This window comes from Equus asinus, chromosome 20 (genome assembly GCF_041296235.1).
Source record: "Equus asinus isolate D_3611 breed Donkey chromosome 20, EquAss-T2T_v2, whole genome shotgun sequence".
Taxonomy (NCBI): domain Eukaryota; kingdom Metazoa; phylum Chordata; class Mammalia; order Perissodactyla; family Equidae; genus Equus; species Equus asinus.
This window is the reverse complement of record NC_091809.1, coordinates 41410966-41431932: the sequence shown is the minus strand read 5'-3', so window position 1 is coordinate 41431932 and position 20967 is coordinate 41410966. Positions and strand designations below refer to the sequence as shown.

The following is a 20967-nucleotide window of genomic DNA, read 5'->3' as shown; positions in this document are numbered from 1 at the left end:
GCAAGAGTCAACGACAAGGAGAAAATATTAAGGACAGCCAGGCAAAAGAAACTAACCTACAAAGGAACCCACATCAGGCTATCAGCAGATTTCTCAGCAGAAACTTTACAGGCTAGAAGAGAGTGGAATGATATATTCAAAAATCTGAAGGACAAAAATCTACAGCCGAGAATTCTCTACCCAGCGAAAATATCCTTCAAATACGATGGAGAAATAAAAACTTTCCCAGACAAACAAAAATTAAGGGAGTTCATTGCCACAAAACCTCCTCTTCAGGAAATCCTCAGGAAAACCCTCTTTCCTGAAAAATCCAAAAAAGGAAAGGGGCTACAAAACCAAGAGCAGAGGAGATAAGTAGAAGGACAACAACAGAGAGTAGTAGCTCTACATCAGAACAGATTAAACCATGGGACGAGAAACAAAGGAAACTGAAGAAAACCGGAAAACAAGACACAAAATGGGAGTGGTAGGCCCCCACGTCTCAATAATCACTCTAAATGTAAATGGATTGAACTCCCCAATCAAAAGACACAGAGTGGCAGGATGGATCAAAGAACAAGATCCAACAATATGCTGCCTCCAGGAAACACACCTCAGCCCCAAAGACAAACACAGACTCAGAGTGAAGGGATGGAGAACAATACTCCAAGCTAATAATGAACAAAAGAAAGCAGGTGTCGCTATACTAATATCAGACAAGGTAGATTTCAAAGCAAAACAGATAAAGAAGGATAAAGAGGGACAGTATATAATGATAAAAGGGACTCTCCACCAAGAAGACATAACACTTATAAATATATATGCACCCAACACAGGAGCACCAAAATTTGTAAAGCAACTCTTAATAGAACTAAAAGAAGACATCAACAACAATACAATAATAGTAGGGGACCTCAACACACCATTAACACCAATGGACAGAACATCCAGACAGAAAATCAACAAGGAAATAATAGAATTAAATGAAAAATTAGACCAGATGGACTTAATAGATATATATAGAACACTTCATCCAAAAACAGCAGGTTACACATTCTTCTCAAGTGCACATGGAACATTCTCAAGGATTGACCATATTTTGGGAACCAAAGCAAACATCAATAAATACAAGAGAGTTGAAATAATATCAAGCATCTTTTCTGATCATAACGCTATTAAACTAGAAATCAACTACAAGAAAAAAGCAGAGAAAGGTGCAAAAATGTGGAGACTAAACAACACGCTTCTCAACAAACAATGGATCATTGAAGAAATTAAAGAAGAAATCAAATATTATCTGGAGACAAACGAAAATGAGAACACGACATACCAAATCATTTGGGATGCAGCAAAAGCAGTCCTAAGAGGGAAATTCATCGCAATACAGGCTCACCTCACTAAACAAGAAAAAGCTCACGTAAGCAACCTCAAACGACACCTAACAGAACTAGAAAAAGAAGAACAAACAAAGCCCAGAGTCAGTAGAAGGAGGGAAATAATAAAAATAAGAGCAGAAATAAACGATATTGAAACAAAAAAGACAATAGAAAGGATCAATGAAACAAAGAGTTGGTTCTTCGAAAGAATTAACAAAATTGACAAACCCCTAGCCAGACTCACCAAGAAAAGAAGAGAGAAAGCGCAAATTAATAAAATCAGGAATGAGAGAGGAGAAATCACAACAGATACCAATGAAATACAAGAGATCATAAGAGAATACTATGAAAAACTATATGCCAACAAATTGAACAACCTGGAAGAAATGGACAAATTCCTAGACTCCTACAATCTCCCCAAACTGAATCAGGAAGAAATGGAGAATCTGAATAGACCAATCACAAGAAAGGAAATAGAAACGGTAATCAAAAACCTTCCCAAAAACAAGAGTCCAGGACCAGACGGCTTCTCTGGAGAATTCTACCAAACATTCAAAGAAGACTTAATACCTATTCTCCTCAAACTGTTCCAGAAAATTGAGAAAGATGGAGAACTCCCTAACACATTCTATGAAGCCAACATCACTCTGATCCCCAAACCTGACAAGGACAACACAAAGAAGGAGAACTACAGGCCGATATCACTGATGAACATAGATGCAAAAATCCTCAACAAAATTTTGGCAAACCGATTACAGCAATACATCAAAAAGATTATACACCATGATCAAGTGGGATTTATACCAGGGACACAGGGATGGTTCAACATCCGCAAGTCAATCAACGTGATACACTACATCAACAAAATGAAAAACAAAAACCACATGATCATCTCAATAGACGCAGAGAAAGCATTCGACAAGATCCAACACCCATTTATGATAAAAACCCTCAGTAAAATGGGTATAGAAGGAAAGTACCTCAACATAATAAAGGCCATATATGATAGACCCACAGCCAACATCATACTCAATGGACAAAAGCTGAAAGCCATCCCTCTGAGGACAGGAACAAGACAAGGGTGCCCACTTTCACCACTCCTATTCAACATAGTACTGGAGGTGCTGGCCAGAGCAATTCGGCAGGAAAAAAAAATAAAAGGAATCCAAATAGGTAACGAAGAAGTAAAACTCGCGTTGTTTGCAGACGACATGATCTTATACATAGAAAACCCCAAAGAATCCACAGAAAAACTATTAGAAATAATCAACAACTACAGCAAAGTAGCAGGGTATAAAATTAACGTGCATAAATCAGTAGCATTTCTATACACTAACAATAAACTAACAGAAAAAGAACTCAAGAACTCTATCCCATTCACAATCGCAACGAAAAGAATAAAATACCTTGGGATAAACTTAACCAAGGAAGTGAAGGATCTATACAATGAAAACTACAAGACTTTCTTGAAAGAAATTGACGATGACATAAAGAGATGGAAAGACATTTCTTGCACATGGATTGGAAGAATAAACATAGTTAAAATGTCCATACTACCCAAAGCAATATACAGATTCAATGCTATCCCAATCAGAATCCCAAGAACATTCTTCACAGAAATTCAACAAACAATCCTAAAATTCATATGGGGGAACAAAAGACCACGAATTGCTAAAGCAATCTTGAGCAAGAAAAACAAAGCCGGCGGAATCACAATCCCTGATTTCAAAACATACTACAAAGCTACAGTGATCAAAACAGCATGGTACTGGTACAAAAACAGGTGCACAGATCAATGGAACAGAATTGAAAGCCCAGAGATAAAACCACACATCTATGGACAGCTAATCTTCGACAAAGGAGCAGAGGGCCTACAATGGAGAAAAGAAAGTCTCTTCAACAAATGGTGCTGGGAAAACTGGACAGCCACATGCAAAAGATTGAAAATCGACCATTCTTTTTCACCACACACCAAAATAAACTCAAAATGGATCAAAGACCTAAAGATTAGGCCTGAGACAATAAGTCTTTTGGAAGAGAATATAGGTAGTACACTCTTTGACATCAGTTTCAAAAGAATCTTTTCGGACACTGTAACTCCTCAGTTGAGGGAAACAATAGAAAGAATAAACAAATGGGACTTCATCAGACTAAAGAGCTTCTTCAAGGCAAGGGAAAACAGAATTGAAACAAAAAAACAGCTCACTAATTGGGAAAAAATATTTACAAGCCACTTATCCGACAAAGGGTTAATCTCCATAATATACAAAGAACTCACACTGCTTAACAACAAAAAAACAAACAACCCGATCAAAAAATGGGCAGAGGACATGAACAGACATTTCTCAAAAGAAGATATGAATATGGCCAATAGACACATGAAAAGATGTTCATCATCGCTAATCATCAGGGAAATGCAAATCAAAACTACACTAAGATATCACCTTACCCCCGTTAGATTGGCAAAAACATCCAAAACCAAGAACGACAAATGTTGGAGAGGTTGTGGAGAAAGAGGAACCCTCATACACTGTTGGTGGGAATGCAAACTGGTACAGCCACTATGGAAAACAGTATGGAGATTTCTCAAAAAGTTAAAAATAGAAATACCCTATGACCCAGCCATCCCATTACTGGGTATCTATCCTAAGAACCTGATATCAGATATCTCAAGAGTCCGTTGCACCCCTATGTTCATCGCAGCATTATTTACAATAGCCAAGACGTGGAACCAGCCTACATGCCCAGAAACTGATGATTGGATAAAGAAGATGTGGTATATATACACAATGGAATACTACTCAGCCATAAAAAAAGACGAAATTGGCCCATTCACAACAATGTGGATGGACCTCGAGGGCATTATGTTAAGCGAAATAAGTCAGTCAGAGAAAGACGAACTCTATATGACTCCACTCATAGGTGGAAATTAGTATATTGAGAAGGAGATCTGATCGGTGGTTACCAGGGAAAAGGGGGGGTGGGGGGAGGGCACGGAGGGGGTAGTGGTGTACCCACAACATGACTAACAAAAATGTACAACTGAAATTTCACAAGCCTGTAATCCATCATAACATTAATAAAAAAAAAAAAAAAAAAAAAAAAAAAAAAATTCAGTTGAAGCCTAGTCTTTTGGTCTATTATTTGTGGCTAATCCTTTAGTTTCAAATTTAAACAACCAATCTATGAACCTGAGCTACATTGTTTCTAGGCCAGGAGCCCATCCAATTTCTTTTTAAGAAAATCATTTTCTCCAGGCTCTCTATCTGGAATAAGTAACTTCTAGCAGCTATTTTTTGCCTTAACTACTTTTTTTTTTCTGAGCGGATTTACATCTGAAAAGTTGACTGTGACTTTTTCCTGCAGTTCCCTCTTTATTTTCATTCAACACTCATTTATCCCACAAATCAACTTATCCTTATTGTTTTAATATTAAGGGTTTGTCCTCAGCTTCTCTGTTCTATTTAGGGAAATATTGGTTTCTTAGAATTATTTGATGTTTCTAGGTTGTTGTCAGTAAGCTCCTTTACAAATGCATAGTGGTTTTTGCCCATCTAAGAGTAATTTTCAAAGATAATTGGAGCTGAATAACTTGACTTGCTTTTGAATTTAGTAGATGAGTTCTTTTTACTTTCTCTTAGATTCCTGCCCCAAGTTTCTACATCTATAAAAGAATATTGATCATCTACATATTCCTCTCCAATCTAAGTATTTCTTTTGTTTCCCATGAGGGCAGGTACCATATCTATTTAATCTCTCATTCTTTGGGTACAAAAGTTGCTATTTTAATTATTAAATAAATAAATCAAAATATATGGAGCTCCTCCCTTAAGCATGGGATTCCAGCTGCCCAAGATTAAGTAATGGTAAGCTCTGTAGTTTGCATTTTAATATGATTTTTATCATTTTATGCATTTAATGCATTTTACGGATTTTTATCATAACCTGTACCTTCCTCATGTGTGTTACCTTTTTTCTAGTTGTTAGTTTGGGATATATGTTGTTCTGGATAACTGATTGCTGCAATATTAATGCTGGGCATGAGGAAAGAACCCAAACACCAACGTGTCTAATAAATCAGATCTTTCAGGGTTTAGAGGTGGGGAGGGTCACAAGAAGGGGGAAAGTTTAGGATAAAGACCCGCAGTTTACAATAGCAAGGTGCATCATTCCTTTTCTTCTAGGATTCTTTTGAACTGTTACATGTCAGTATGTTTAATCTTCTTTTAAGTTATCAAAGGACCCCAAAGGGTCTCATCTATTGAAATAGAGTCTTGATACCAGTAGGAATTCTTTCCACCATAAATATTCTAATATTCACTCCTCCTTCCACTGCTCCTGCAGCCAGATAATAAACTTCCAAAATGATTACTACTGCACAAAAAGGCATAACCACATCTGGGTAGATAAATATTAATATTACTAAAGTATAATATAAAAGTAGAATAGATCACACTCTGCAGAAAAGTAGAAGTGCTTTAAAATTCCCTTTCATTTCTCCCTTTCCACCATCATCACTGACAACACTGGAGATTGATAGGTATCTTAAGGCAGAATAATGTGGATTCTCACGCAGCTGCCTATCATCTATTCCATTGTTCCTTCCATTTATGTAGTTAATTGTTTCACAATCTGCATAACATCCTCCATTTTCTTTCTTGCCTACACAGTGCTTAATGGCCCTGATAGAAGCTTGATTCCCCTCTAGTGTTGTAAAATTAGACAATTTGGGATCTTCAAAAGCATTATGCCATTTTTAAACAACAGAAATCCGGGAGAGTTAAAGACAAATAGATTGCTGTTTGCCATGGTTGTCATAGGGTTACACAACTATAGAAAAAACGGCATTGAAAACTTTCTATTCTGCTGTGTTTGGGTCAAATACGCTTTTCTGGAAAGAACAAAAGATGTAGCATTTCTCCCCTCTGGGCAGTCTCTTAACTTCATGATAGTGAAAAAAACCCTGGCGTTGTGTTAGCCTTTTCTAGATGATCCCTGGGCCCTCAAGACTGGTCATGTCTAGGAGTAAATGCTCTGGACCGTGACAATCTGTATATAATTATTTAATTGTACCCTTGCCAAATTAAGGCTTTTATTTTTTGGGTGTATTTTTATTCCTTACAATTTCAGTGTATCATCAAAAAATTGTATAAAATTGCACGTTTGCACATTTCAAGATTCCAGATTTAGTCAGGAAAGTGTGGAATAATGGAAAAAGTGTAGCAGGTTTTGGAATCAGAGAACCTGTGTTCTATTTCTTGTTTGGCCACTTGTACCTTCAAGATCTTTAATAGGACTCTTAAGTATCTGAATCTTATCTTTTTCATCTCTAAAATGAGGATAGTTATAATGCCAGACTCAAGGTTCCATGATAGGCACTATGACAGTGATGTATACTTACCTGTTGTGCAAAAAATGTTTGTTAAGAACATAAAGTTGGGGAAGGATGAACAGAAAAGGACTAATATGAGTGGGAGGGTGAGGGTTAGTGATAATTTGAGATCTTTGCTGCTATCAGTAAAATGTGAAAAAGTTAAATTGTAATTGAAGAACATTAAAAACGTTCACATACATACTTATGGTAAAGCTATTACACGACATCTTCAGTCAATAAAACTTGTGCAGAACAGTAATTACATTCTAACTTATAAAATATACATGTAAACAAATCTAGCAAGGCATACTGTTAACACATATATATGGATAATCACATAATAAAGTATACTTACATCATACAGATTGTGGAGCAGTTGGTATTTTCTTCATTCAATGATGAGAACCTCTAACACTGGTTTTTTTTTTTCCCTACTGCATTTCATCCATTATTCTTTAAATTTCTTTATTGCTTCAATTTTGAATTCTGCATAAGTCTCTCTCAGTCTTAGTCGGAGACTCTTCCCATAGGATAGCTAACTCTTTTGTCAAACTCACACCGAATGATTATTCAATTTTTGCTTAAGTACTCTTTCCTCCTTTGAATGCACAACTGTCTTTTTGTAACCTCTGATTACTTTTCCCAGTTCCTTTTCTTATTCCCACAGCAAAAGTCTAAGTCTTGACTTAAACTAAACAAGTCCAAGTGTTATATTATTGTTTAATCTTTTTACACACCAGTGCATCTCAATCTCAGAATATTCCTCTGAGTTTTAAGTCATATGTATTCTGGATCACATATTTGCCAAGGAGGGCAGAATGGTTAGGTTTGGTGAAGAATCAGGAAGTCAAACACAGCTGAATTGAGAGCAGGTCCTCTGACTTCTGTTCTCCATCTTGGCAAAAATGACTGAAAGCTTCCCAAAACTCAGATTTTTTTCAGTTGTAGGGATGAAATTTCCTATCTATTCAGTGAATTTCTATTTCTTCTTGGGATCTATCTAGAAACCTGGAATTATTCAAAACTATATAATGTCAGATTAGAAGAGAACTTGAAGGGCATATGAGCTAGGCTGGTCCTAAAATATTCTGCAATGTCTCTACCAAGTTACTGTCCACTGATGTTAAACTCACAATTTCTTGAGGCATCTCATTCTTCTTGAATAGCCCTGATTGTTAGAGAAATTTATATTTGCATTCTCTGAAATCTCTCTCGACACTTGCATCTTATTGGTAAGTCACTCCTGTTCATTCGTCAGGCATATTATGACTTGATTTGAGATATATCCAACTTATTCACTTTCTACAGAAAATAATGTTATCTGTATTAAAGTCATTACCATTGGACGAGCTGTGACATTTGATTTTTTTGTTCACCTTTAGAGATTTGGTTTGGAATGGCTCTTGGGACCATGGCATGAAAAAATGTTAATTATTATTATTGCAATCACAGAATGTCAGAATTGAAATAACTAGTCACAGTTACAAAGTTAAGGTCTCCTGGGAGATTCTTTTGGGTATTTATCTTATTTAGTTAAAGAAAAACTTAGAGAACTTTAAAGCCTCAGGGAACTAGAAAGTTGGAAAAAGTAAAAAATATTTTTTCTGAAATGTTCACAATGTATTGAAATAAGCTTTAGACTGCTTTTTCAGAGATTATTTACATAGAAATATGTCTATGTACATATTTTAAAATCTATTTTATTGAGATATGATTTATACACAATAGACAATTTTAAGTGCATAATTTGTTGAGTTTTGACAAGTGTATGCAGTCATGCAGCCATCACCATCATTACAACAATGGCTCAGAATATGTACGTTATCTTAAAAAGTTTCCCTGTGCCCTTTTACAGTTAATGCTCTCTCCTCCCCACCTCAGCCACTGACAGCCACTGATGTGTTTTCTTTCAGTGCCATTTTGAATTTTCTGGGATTTTATATAAATGCAATCTTATAGCATGTAGTCTTTTGTGTTTGTTTTCTTTCACTTAATCTGACACTTTGAGATTAATCCAAGTGTTTCAGGTATCAGTAGTTTCTTCCTGCGTATCACTGAGGATTATCTATCCTACGGATTGCATAGATATATCACAGTATGTTTATCTATTCATCAGATGTTGGACACCAGAGTTGTTTTCAATTTGGGGCTATTATGAATAAAGATTCTATGAACATTTGAGTTCTTGTGTGACTATTTGTTTTCATTTCTCTTGGTTACATTCCTAAGAGTGGAATGACTGTTTTAAGTACATGTTTAACTATATAAGAAATTGTCAAGGTGTTCTCCAAAGTCATTGTATCACTGTCATTTGTACTAGCAAGTTACAAGAATCCTATAGTTCCACATCCTTGCCAACACTTGGTGATGGTAGCCTTTTTAAGATTTAGCCATTCTACTGCATGTATAGTGGAATCATCTAATTTATTTTTTTCAATTTTTGTTTGCTTTAGTGAGGTATAATTGGCAAATTCACTTGTAAATGGTTAACATATACAGTGATGATTTGACACATAAGAAGCCCCCTGTTATTATTGTACTGTTGTCTCTTTCTCCCTTCAGATCTGCAAGTATTTGCTTACATTTCTAACTTCAGATCTGCAAGTATTTGCTTAATATGTTTTGGTGTTCTGATAGTGGGTGTGTATATATTTATAATATTATGTCCTCTTGATGAATTGACCCCTTCATCATTATGAAGTGACCTTCTTTGTTGCTTGTTATAGTTTAGTTTATAAGTCTATTTTTCCTGATATAAATGTAGCTACGCTTGCTCTCTTTTGGTTTCCATTCGCATGTGTATCTTTTTCCATCCTTTCCCTTTGAGCTACCTGTGTCATTAAACCTGAAGTGAGTATCTTATAGTCAACGTGTAGTTGAGTCTTGTGTTTTAACCCATTTAGTCACTCTATACCTTTTTATTTGAGAGTTTAATTCTTTTACTTTTAAGTTAATTATTGATTACTTTAAATAAGGTAAGAACTTACTTATGCTATCTTATTGTTTTTGGCTGTTTTGTAGTTCCTGTGTTTCTTTCTTTCTCTCTTGCTGTCTTAATTTGTGAACTGATGATTTTACATAGTGTTACGCTTTGATTCCCTGCTCTTCACCTTTTGGATATCTGCTGTAAGTTTTTGCTTTGTGGTTATCATGAAGCTTACATAAAACATCTTTTAGGCAAAACAGTCTATTTTAAGGTGATAGCTTAACTTTGATCACATACAAAAACTCTCCTCTTTTTCTCCCCTCCTCATATTTTATGTTTTTGATGTCACAATGTATACCTTTTTTGTCATATGTTAATGTATATCCATTAACAAATTATTATAGCTGCAGCTATTTTAATGCATGTTTCCTTTAACCTTTATACTATAGTTAAGTGATTATCGAAATACCATATTTTAGTAATTGAGTATTCTGAATCTGACTGTAGTCTTACCTTTACCAATATGTTTTGCATTTTCATGTTCTTAATGGCATCCTTTTATTTCAGCTTTCAGAACTCCTTTCAGCATTTTTTCTGAGACAGGCCTAGTGGTGGAGACCCTCCCAGTTTTTGTTTGTCTAGGAAAGTCTTTATCTCTCCCTTATTTCTGAAGAACAGCTTTGCAGGATAAAGTAATTTTGGTTGGCAGTTTTTTTCTTTTAGTACTTTGAATATATCACCCCACTCTCTCCTGGCCTGCAAGATTTTTGTTGAGAAATCTGATAGCATTATGGTTCCCCTATTGCGTGAGAATCTTTTTTCCCCTGCTGCTTCTAAAATTCTTTCTTTGTCTTTCATTTTAGACAGTCATATAGTCATGCTCTGCATAACGATATTTTGGTCAATAACAGAACACATATACGATGGTGGTTGCCTAAACTTAGTATCATATAGCCTACCTGTGTGGTAGACTATACCACGTAGGTTTGTAAGTACACTCTATGATGTTGGCACAATGGTGAAATTGCCTAATGACACGTTTCTCAGAACACGTCTTCTTCATTTAGTGACACATGACTGTATTATAATGTGTCTTGGAGAAGATCTTTTGGAGTCGAATCTTTTTGGGAAACTATGACCTTTGTGAACTTGGATGTCCAAATCTCTCCTTTGATTTGGGGAGTTCTCAGCCATATTTCTTAAAATAATCTGTCTGTATCTTTCTCCCACTCCTCTTCTCTGGGACTTCAATAATGTGTAGATTATTTCTTTTAATGGAATTCCATAATTCACATAGGCTTTCTTTACTCTTTTTCATTGTTTTTTCTTTGTTCCCCTATGACTGGACAATTCAGGTGACCTCTTCGACTTCACAGATTATTTTGTCTCGTTGATCAACTTTGCTGTTGATGCTCTCCATTGCATTTTTTCATTCCATTCATTGTGTTCTTCAGCTCCAGAATTTCTGTTTAGTTCTTTTTTTGTAATTTCTATTTCTCTGTTAAACTTCTCATTTTGTTTGTGTGGTTTTCCTGAATTGTCTTTTTGTGTTTTCTTGTAGCTCACTGAGGTTCCTTAAAACAGCTATTTTGAATTCTTGCCTGGCAAACCACAGATCTCCCTTTCTTTGGAGAGAGTTACTGGAAAATTATTGTGTTCATTTGGTGGTATCATGTTTTCCTGATTTCTCATGTTTCTTGAAGTCTTGCACTGCTGTTTTAGCTTTTAAGGAAGTAGTCACCTCCTCCCATCAGTACTTACTGGCTTCAGAAGAGAAGTACCTTCTGTCAGCTCTACTAAGGAATCTGAGGCTTTCTCAGACCTTTTCTCTTTTTAATATGTTTTACTAGATGTTTTAGATTGTCATTTGGTTTTGTTGATCCTATTTGTTATTTCTGCTCTACCATTAATTCCTTTACCCTACAAAATTTTTATTTTAATAATGTTTTGTTTTGGATGCTTAGCTTAATTTTATCTTTCTTTTCTTGTTAATAAATGTACCTGAATTTAATTCTACATAAAACTTTAGCTGAAATCCTCAAGTTCTCTTCTGTTTGTCTTTTAGTTCTAAATATTTATAATGTCCTTTATGAATTCCTCTTTAACTCATGAGTTTTGGGAAATCCTACACACATTTTCAAACAAATGGGTTTCAAAAGCTACTTGTTTAATTGGTGGTCTCTAACCTAGTTGCTTTTTTCTAAGAAGAAGGTTTAATTATTTTTTTTGAATTTATTTATTTCTTTGTGATATATCATATGCTAATTTTTGTAAATGTTCCAAACGAACTTGAATTGGATATATTTTCTAGATTTCTAGATTGTTGGATAATGAGTTCTATATAAATCTATATTATGTATATAAAGCTGCATTGTATTGCTCTTGTTAATTTTACTGTTCCAAATTTCTTGTCTGCTAGATCTATCGGCCCAGATAGAACTGTGGTAAAACCTAATATTATAGTTATCTTCTGTGGAAGTTTAGTCCAAAGTACCTAGTATACTATCTATGGAAGTGAAAATCCTGCCTTGGTTTTTCATACTAAAAGTAGAGCTCTTTTCTCTTGGCTACCAACCACTAGTTAATGTAATACGATGAGCTTATTTCCAGGCTTTTTATGTCTTTCTCAGATTGTAGTGTAGCCAACTACCACTTTGAGTCTGAGAGAGCTTCAGATGTAGTCAGGTGTATATTTTATACTATTCTATCATCAAAATATATTCCAAATTCTACCATCTCCCTCCTCCTTCATTGCAACAAGTCTAGTCCAACTCATGGCCATCCCTAGTTTGGACTTCTGTTTTGCCTCTTATTAGCTCTCTCAGCTTTTCTATTCTCTTCTTCCTATGCCCTATTCTCCACATGCAGCCATTAGAATGTTCTTCTACATATATAAATGAGATTAAAATCCTCCCATGATTTCACATGACATTTAGAATGAAATCTAAACTCCTTACTCAATTTTATAAATCACTACATGCTGACCTCTCTGGTCTTATTTTGTGTCACTGTCAAGCTCTCTTATCTATTATTCTCAGTCACATTGCTTACTTTTTCCTCCTTGAACATACCAAACTCATGTCATTATAAGGACTTCAGCTATAGCTATTGCCTCATTTGGAATGTCTTGGATGGCTGTTTCTCTTGAGCTTCCCGTGGCTGACCTCTTATCATTAAATCTCAACATAAATGTTACCATCTCAGAGATGCTTTCTCTAACCATCCACTCTAAAGCAACCATCGCTCACTTTCAATCACTTCACTCTAGTTCAAGTCTCTGTGTAGCACTAATTACTACTTGATGTTTTCTAATGTGTTTATTTAAGTCATCCCTCTCATCACTAGAACATAAGCCCGTTGAGAACAGAGACTCTTTCTTGTATTCGTTGCTGAACCCCAATGCCTGGAGAGTGCCTGGAATGTTTAATTATTAAATAAACATTTATTAAGAGATAATTAAATACATATTTATTAAATGTAGCTAATTGATGCTCAGAACTAATGATACAGCAATAACTTAGCAGAAATATTTGCCTTCGTGGAGTTCATGGGTGGAAGATGAGAAAAATCAAGGCCCACTGTGGGACTGATAGACTGAGGCCAGCAATACTGTGGAAACAGCAAGGAAAGCTTTACTCTTCCTTGTGTGTATGTGTTTGGGTGGGGGAAGTGTTAGACAAGAATGCCATCACAGAGAACACAATGACTCTTAAACGATAAGGAATATGTTTTTAATGAGTTTAGTGGCAATAGTGTTGGGGGAAGCATTTATGTCAAAATAAGTAGAATTTTATAAGATAAAAGACTTTGAAGGGCATGGAGCATCCTGGGATCTTGAAGTTATTTGGTGAGGTAGGCACTTCGGAAGAAGAACAGTTGGTGAGGTTGACACAAGTGAAGGACAGATATGATGGTCTTATATGACATATTGTGAAAGGTCATTAGGAACTATTGAGAGATGCTATTTGATCATATTTGTATTTTAGAAAGTTACTCTTGCTAACATATGGATGTTTAACAAGGTGGAGATAAGGCTAGACTTAGGCCATTCCAATAATCCTATAAAGCGTAATAAAAACCCTAACTTCTGAAATGGTAAGGATGAAGAGGAGAAAACAGACTCAAAGAATAGGAAGCAGAATAAAGGATCCGACCAATCATTTTGGGCCTGAGGAAGGTGTCTGATTTACACCAGTTTCTATCTGGATGACCAGATAGCTTTTGGTGGCTTTTAAAATTATTTAGAAGTTCTTGGTTAAAGACACAGAGTATCATATAGCTACTTTGCACATGACACTAAAGTATATCAGGTTGTGCTTCATAAATAATCGCAGATAATACATTTTTTCAAAAGTTTACAGAATTGTCACTTGAGCTGGGACCTTATATATCATGATGATTATCCTTTGGTGGTGGGTTAGTTTATGGCTTTTATATTACTTTCAATTCTACCCTGAAGTTATGATTTATTTATATCAGATATGGGATCTAGAGTCCCAGATTAATTACTGTATTCTTTAGTTACTATGACCACTTAAGAACTTCACAGCTAACTTGCTACAGGTGGAGATATTCTGAAAATAATAAACGTTGCAATCAGTTCACTCTGGCTCAATACATTTCCCTCAAGATTAATTTTCAAACTTGAACTCAAGGAAAAAGGAATTCCTTAGTGCATTTAACTATAAGAATAAAGTAAAAATTAATTAAGTTTTTAAAAAAAACGTAAGTTTTAGATATCTATTCTTACTCCTAAAATGGACATCAAATTTAAGGGGTTGAACTATGAGAGTTTAAAACAGATTGAATAAAATAATTTCCTATTTATATACCAAATAAGAGATTCACTTCTTAGATAGATACCTGTGTATCAGCATAGAAATGAATTTAACCTCTTAAAAAATTCCCATTCCATTTTTTAAAATTAAAATTTATGCATTTGCGCACAGAACATGTGGGAAATATAGAAAAGCAGAGTGTTAAAGAAAATGTTACATAAAGTATCATCCAAATTAACCAGTGTTTATTATTTGGAGTATTTCCTTTCAGCCTTTAAAAAGCTTTCAAGTGTAAGATAACTATGAATGAATTAAGAAGTTTTAAAAATCCTTTTTCTAAATACTTAGTTTCATGTTTATCCTTGTAGGCTTTCAAAGGTTTGTACACAAGTGAAAGCACCGTCCAGTTCTCATTTGAACATTTTTCCCTTCTTCCAGGCCTCCACTGTACAAGCTGAATAGGACGGAGGTCTTCTCAAAGCAAATAAGCCCATCTTGGACATTTAAAAATGCTTAAGTGAATCAGGTACTGCTGCTTGAGTCCAGTCTTTACCAGGATGTCAAAACCATGTGCACGAATAGAAAAAAACCTATTAACATAAACAATTTCAACTCAGCCTTTTAGTGTATAGAATAGAAATTTGTGTTTAAAGAACTGTCCCCTGAGAGATTTGGGTGATCATCCATGGATCAGCTCTCTCTTAGGCCTATGGTGAGAGCGGTGAAAAGTGGGGGGAAATCATAGAAGGAAAAGATGTTCAAGAAGTCGGTCATTGATTTGATAACTGTCAAGGACTTAGATAACTTAACATTTTCCAACTATCACAAAATTGAATGAGAAAAATCTAGTAAATGAGAACAATTTAATAAGTTGGATTCATAAATGAATTCAAACAGATCTCTTTTGGTGTGAGGTCTGGATCTGTGAGCAAAAGACAATAGAACTTAAAAGGTGGGTAATACCAAAGGAAAAATAAAAATCAAAATAAGATTTGAGGAAGAAGTAATAAAAATAAGGCTTTTCTGATTACAAAATATTACATGGACAGATTTATCTGCAATTCCTGATCGGGGCCATTCTCTTTTCCTACCAGCTGGGTTACAAGCGTTTCCATAACTGGTGCCCTCACAGGCCTTTGGCACCAAAGTCATAAACAAATATTGGCCATGCCCACTTATGTTTAGATGTTTTGCATGAACAACACCTGAATGGAGTTCTTTAACACAGGGAATTTATAACATAGATATTATAGATAACTGAGATAAGAAAACCAATTTTATGGGTAAACAAAACACAGCTTTATATAACCTTTATTTAGGCATGCAAAGACATAATTAATATAATCTGTATTTTATGGTGTAGTCTTATTTAATCATCAATTCCTCCTCATTAGGGATCATTAGACTCATCAGGTGATGAAGAGCCCAAGAAGATTCTTGGTCCTTTTTACATCATTCTGTGTTTTTGTCTACTTTTTCTTATTTTTGGGTTTCTCAGATATCCTGTGAACTGGATTCAGGGGCTCTAAGGCTTGTTCTGCCTTTTATCAGGGCCTTATGTCCTGCCATGGGTCATTGCCTTTATGCCAAAGGCTACTAGGAACAAATCTATAGTGGGAAAACCTGGGTTTATTATTCGTTGCAGTGAGGGAGAATCCATATATAGAGAACATGGAATGTCTTAGGAAGACAGTGTAGCTATTACAGGATTTAGGCTTTGGTTGGGTATTTTTGGGGAGGATCCAAAGAAGTGGGGGCTTGCTCTGGCTTGGGTGCTCACGGAAAGATGTGGTAATTCTATGATTGAGTATCTCAGTACATCTTATTTACAGCAAGTGTAGACAGAGTGAGATAAAGCTGTAATTGGTAAAGACGTAGCAGCCATCCAATTCTGCAAGAAAGGAGGATGTGTGGTATTTTGTATTGCACAGTGACCTTGTCTGAAACGGATGTTCTGCAAAACACTCTGTCGCCAACAGGAGAAAAGTACGACTTATCTAGGAGCATCATATCAGTTTGTAATAACACTGAAACCTATCCGTGAACATCAGATCAGTTCTGGATGTCAGGAGTTGTTTTTTCTTATATGTTATTACAATTCCCCTTATGGTGGTGTAGGGGAGGTGGACATTTCCTCTCCCCAAATGGGGGTTCGTCTGGCTGGAGAACGAATTAAATTCACATGAGACAGAATAGCAAGAGAAAATTAAACAAAGCTTTATGAGGAACCATGGCCCGGGGACTTTCTTCCCGAAGGAAGAAAGGGCACCGAAGAAGTGGGGTGCACAGAGTGGTTATATAGCCCCAAACAGGGTGTTTCACATGTGATTGAAATGTCCCTCCCACAATAGTCACAAGATTGCCCTGTCGGCACAGTGCTTGATGGACACAGCAGGTAATGGTCTGCTATCTCGGTGGGCATAGCAGGAGGCAAGTCTATGTCTGGAGCTAGGCGGTCACAGGTGAGCGAAGCAGCAATCGGTTCCTAGCCTAAGGAAAGATGCTTAATCCTTAAGGAATGTCAACGTTGGGAGGGGGAGGGAAGTCAGTTACAGGAGGTTACCAGACTAGCACAATAAAATGCAGATTTTAAGTCCTTGCCTTTGGTATTGATTAAGAGTTTTTAGAGAGTAGGTCATTGCCTTTCTTCTTCCTGGTACAGAGAGGGAGGCACATTTTACAGATAGAGATTTACCTTACAAATGTAAACGTGTCCTAACAAGGGGCAAGTTCCATTCCTCAGAGCCTCCTTCCCTGTCCCAGTTTATCAAAAGCAATCAGCCTCAAATAATCCTGATGCCAAAGAGACATATCTTGGGGTGGCCAACCTCAGGTCCCCACAGTGGCAATGTGATGCTACCCTTATTTGGGCTGAATCCCCCATCAGTGCTTAAGATTACATTTAGCTGTTGAACACCTCAGGCTTTCTTATCCTCTAAGGTACTCAGCAACAGGGTCAGAACTGGTTCCATGGTTACGTTTCTCTTTTTAATCTTGCTTCCTAATAGTCTCTCCTTCCTGTCCCTTCCTCGCTACACTAGGTACACTGTCCAGTTGTCCTTTCTGACCAATAAAGACTCAGCAGAATACAAAAGTTTTGAGAAAAGAGCTATGCATATAGTTATGGGAAATGAAAATAACATTAAAAGACAATCCTGCTTTCTAGATATTCTTTAGAGGGTTGTATTATGTTGATAAATTCATCACATTTCCATTTGCATCACACTGACTCAGAGATCAGATTCAAATTAATCAAAATATAATTGTAATTAGTTTACAACAACAAAGACAGTACTAGATGGCTAGATAACCTTTGCTTTGGCCAGAATATTTTCTCCCAATCAGCAAGCTGTATAGGAAGGCGAAAGTAGGTATAAAAGTGCCTGGTGAACCTAGAGTCAGAGCAAGGAAAGTTGGTAACTCAAATGAAATATTTAATGGAACCGGGTAAAGATAAAGATAACCTAAGGCTCTGAGTGCCACAGCAGGCATGTACCTGATTTGAGTACAGATAGGTCTTTTTCCTAGGAGCAGAATTTGAGAGTCTTTTCATTTGTCAGTCTCTTAAACTTGTTTCTTTTCCATATTGCTTAGCAGAATTAAAAATATTGCCTCTTAATATAGTCAAGATCATCAAAAGGGAAGCATCTCAGGGCTGATGAAAGGTTCTTACTTTCCACTCTAACAATCACCAAATATGATGACAATGTTACTTTTGTACAAAGGATTTCATTTTATGGCAACAAGTGCCCTGTCTGACAAACAGAGTGGAAATTCCTACCACCGTTTTATAGATGATCAAGTAGAAGCTTTGAGAAGTAACATAATGAATCTAAGTCCATTGAAGTTAGTGCCTGAACAAACATTAGACATTAGCTCTTATGACTCAAGGTCTGGAGTGTTTCCGTCATCCTATATTACTATATGCAAATATTTCAAGGACTGAAGGGCCATAGAATCCTTATTATTTTCTGGTTTTCCATACGAAGGTTATAACACTTGACTATTGATGAGGTGTGATGCTTATTCATCCTACCTACAGATTGTTAGACTTCAGTCACACTTCTGTGTTACTCCCCACACAGAGCAAGGTGTCATATAGAGGCAGTATAGCTTAGATGTGCTGAAATTACTTAGTATCATGTTCCTTTGGAATGTGGTGGAACTATTCTATTAATTGAATCTCTCAAGACTTTCTTTACCTTTTCATTCCTCAAGCTGTAAATGAAGGGGTTAAGAAGAGGGGTCACTACTGTAGTGAGGACAGCTGTCACTTTGTCAAAGTCCAGTGAATAGCTCTGGTTGGGCCTCACGTACATGAAGATGGAGCTGCCGTAGGCAATGGATATGACAGTGATGTGAGAAGCACAGGTGGAAAAGGCTTTCTGACGTCCTTGGGCTGAGGGGATGCGGAGGATGGTAGAAATGATGTAGGTGTAGGACACGATGGTGAGCGCCAGTGAGGTCAGGACCACAAGGGAAGATAAGAGGAAATTTATCATCTCAATGAAATGAGTATCAATACAGGCCACCTGCAGTAAAGGAGCAATGTCACAGAAGAAATGACTAATTTCTTCAGTGCAGTATGGCAATCTGGACACGACAATAGTCGGGCAGAGCACTGACAGGAAGGCCCCCACCCAGCAGCCCAGAACCAGCAGGAGACAGACCCTGCTGTTCATGATGATGGTGTAGCGGAGGGGGTTACAGATGGCCACGTAGCGGTCAAAGGACATCACTGCCAAGAGGATAAACTCCACTGTCCCCAGAAAGAAGTAGAAATAAATTTGGATGATGCAGCCGGCAAAAGATATGGTTTTCTTCTCTTCTAACAGGCAAGCTAGTAACTTTGGGGCAATAGTAGTTGTGAATAAAATGTCCAAAAATGACAAATTACTGAGGAAGAAGTACATTGGTGTTTGGAGATGGTTATCGGTCCATATTAAGGAAATGATGACAATGTTTCCTGTTATGGTGAGCATATAAACTAGCAGAAGAATGACAAATAGCAGGATCTGAAGCTCCTGGACAACAGGAAAGGAGACCAAGATGAATTCAGCCACTGTGCTCTGGTTTCTTATGGCCATTTTTACTTGAGGAGCAAAGAAATAAGCAAAGGAAATTGGAACAATTTAAGATATTTTTCAAATTTCCTATGATCTTGCTAAATATAGAATAGAGAGAACGTTCAAGAGGGAGGGTTTCTAGTCCTGTCTGTGACTCTATTATGTGGCCTTAAGTGATCTCATGTGGCCTCAGTTCTCATCTATATAATTGATAGACTGGAAAAGAAATCTCTATGATCCTTTAAACTTTAACTTTTTGATTTCTATTAAATTTATATATTTCTCCTCTTTTTATTTCTTTCCTGAAATGCAAATAAATTCAAATTAACTGAAGTACATAAGTAACTGAAAATTATTCAAGTTAGTTTATCACATATTTCAAGCCTTAATAATATGGACATCCTAGCTGGTAATCTCACATCATACTTTATTGAGGGAAGAGAAGCCATCAGACAAAAGTTCTATTTTCATTCCTGTATCAAGATTGACTAGCATATCATAATCTGAAGGATCTTTTCAACCTACAACAAGAACTGGATATGACACACTCTGAGACATTGCTGGTTGCATCAAAAGTTGGGAGAGGTGCCTGGATCCACTTCCTAAATAGCAAATAAACAAATACTAGTTGAGCTCAGAGTGCTAGGGACCGAGGCCAAGGCAATCAGGTGTCAGAGCTTCAGTGACTGGTATTGAAGCATGGAGATCTGGTAGCCAAGGGCAGGATGACTGGGACTGAATCAGCTGAGACATAGAATCTGTGAGGGAATCACACAGAATTGAAGGAGAAGGGAACCAAAGCAGAAGATCTGACTTATGCTAACAGGCATCTGTGAGGAACAGGCTTGCCCTGTGATCATATTGCTACAGAGACAATTCTATGGGACATCCACACTGGAACATCAGCAAACTAGGAAGCAAATCCTGAGGGTTTCTCTCTGAACTGAAATCTTTGGGAGGGTGAAGTGTCCCTGGGTGAGGCACGCCTCTTGGCAAGCAGCAGAAGGAGAAGCAAATCCCTTCCAGAGGAAAAGTTCGCCAAGTTAGGCCCCAAGAACCACCAGATATTAAGAAGGAGCAAAAGACTTTCAGACAAAGATTTCCAAACACACTAGCAAGTACACAACTATAAATGAGAGTTAACAGAAAAAAGAAAGAACAAGAGATTTAACACAAGGACAACAGACTTTGGAATTGTCAGATATAGGATATAGTGTAATCAGGTATGAAATATTTAAATAAATAAAGGATGCAATTTTAAAAGTGAGAATGCCACAAAAAAAATCTGAACTTTTTAAAACTACCAAATTGACTTTTAAAAAGACCCAATGGAACTTATAGAATGATAAAAAAAAGATTATTGTTGAAGTAACAACTCAGTTATCTTGAATGAGTTGAGATGGGATAAACAATGGATTAGATATAATTTAAAACAGAATTGGTAAATAGGAAGACAGATCAAATGAAT

General features: G+C 36.4%; 1 protein-coding gene across 1 annotated transcript; it reads right to left on the bottom strand.

Moving 5' to 3' along the window:
• Nucleotides 1–12002: 12002 nt before the first annotated feature.
• On the bottom strand, nt 12003–19520 carry LOC106832734 (olfactory receptor 6M1-like). Its single transcript, XM_014843607.2, has 2 exons — nt 18600–19520; nt 12003–12122 (listed from the first exon to the last, which is right to left on the bottom strand). Exons 1-2 carry the CDS (start codon nt 19518–19520, stop codon nt 12003–12005), a joined length of 1041 nt encoding a protein of 346 aa, XP_014699093.2.
• Nucleotides 19521–20967: the final 1447 nt, after the last annotated feature.

What these genes read in the sequence shown, in the direction of transcription:
- LOC106832734 (XM_014843607.2), bottom strand. Translation starts at nt 19,520, where the DNA reads ATGGCCATAAGAAACCAGAGCACAGTGGCTGAATTCATCTTGGTCTCC. An exon ending in GAGATTCAATTAATAGAATA is followed by an intron (nt 12,123 to 18,599) that starts GTTCCACCACAT and finishes CTTCCACAGAAG; the next exon opens with ATAACTATAATATTAGGTTT.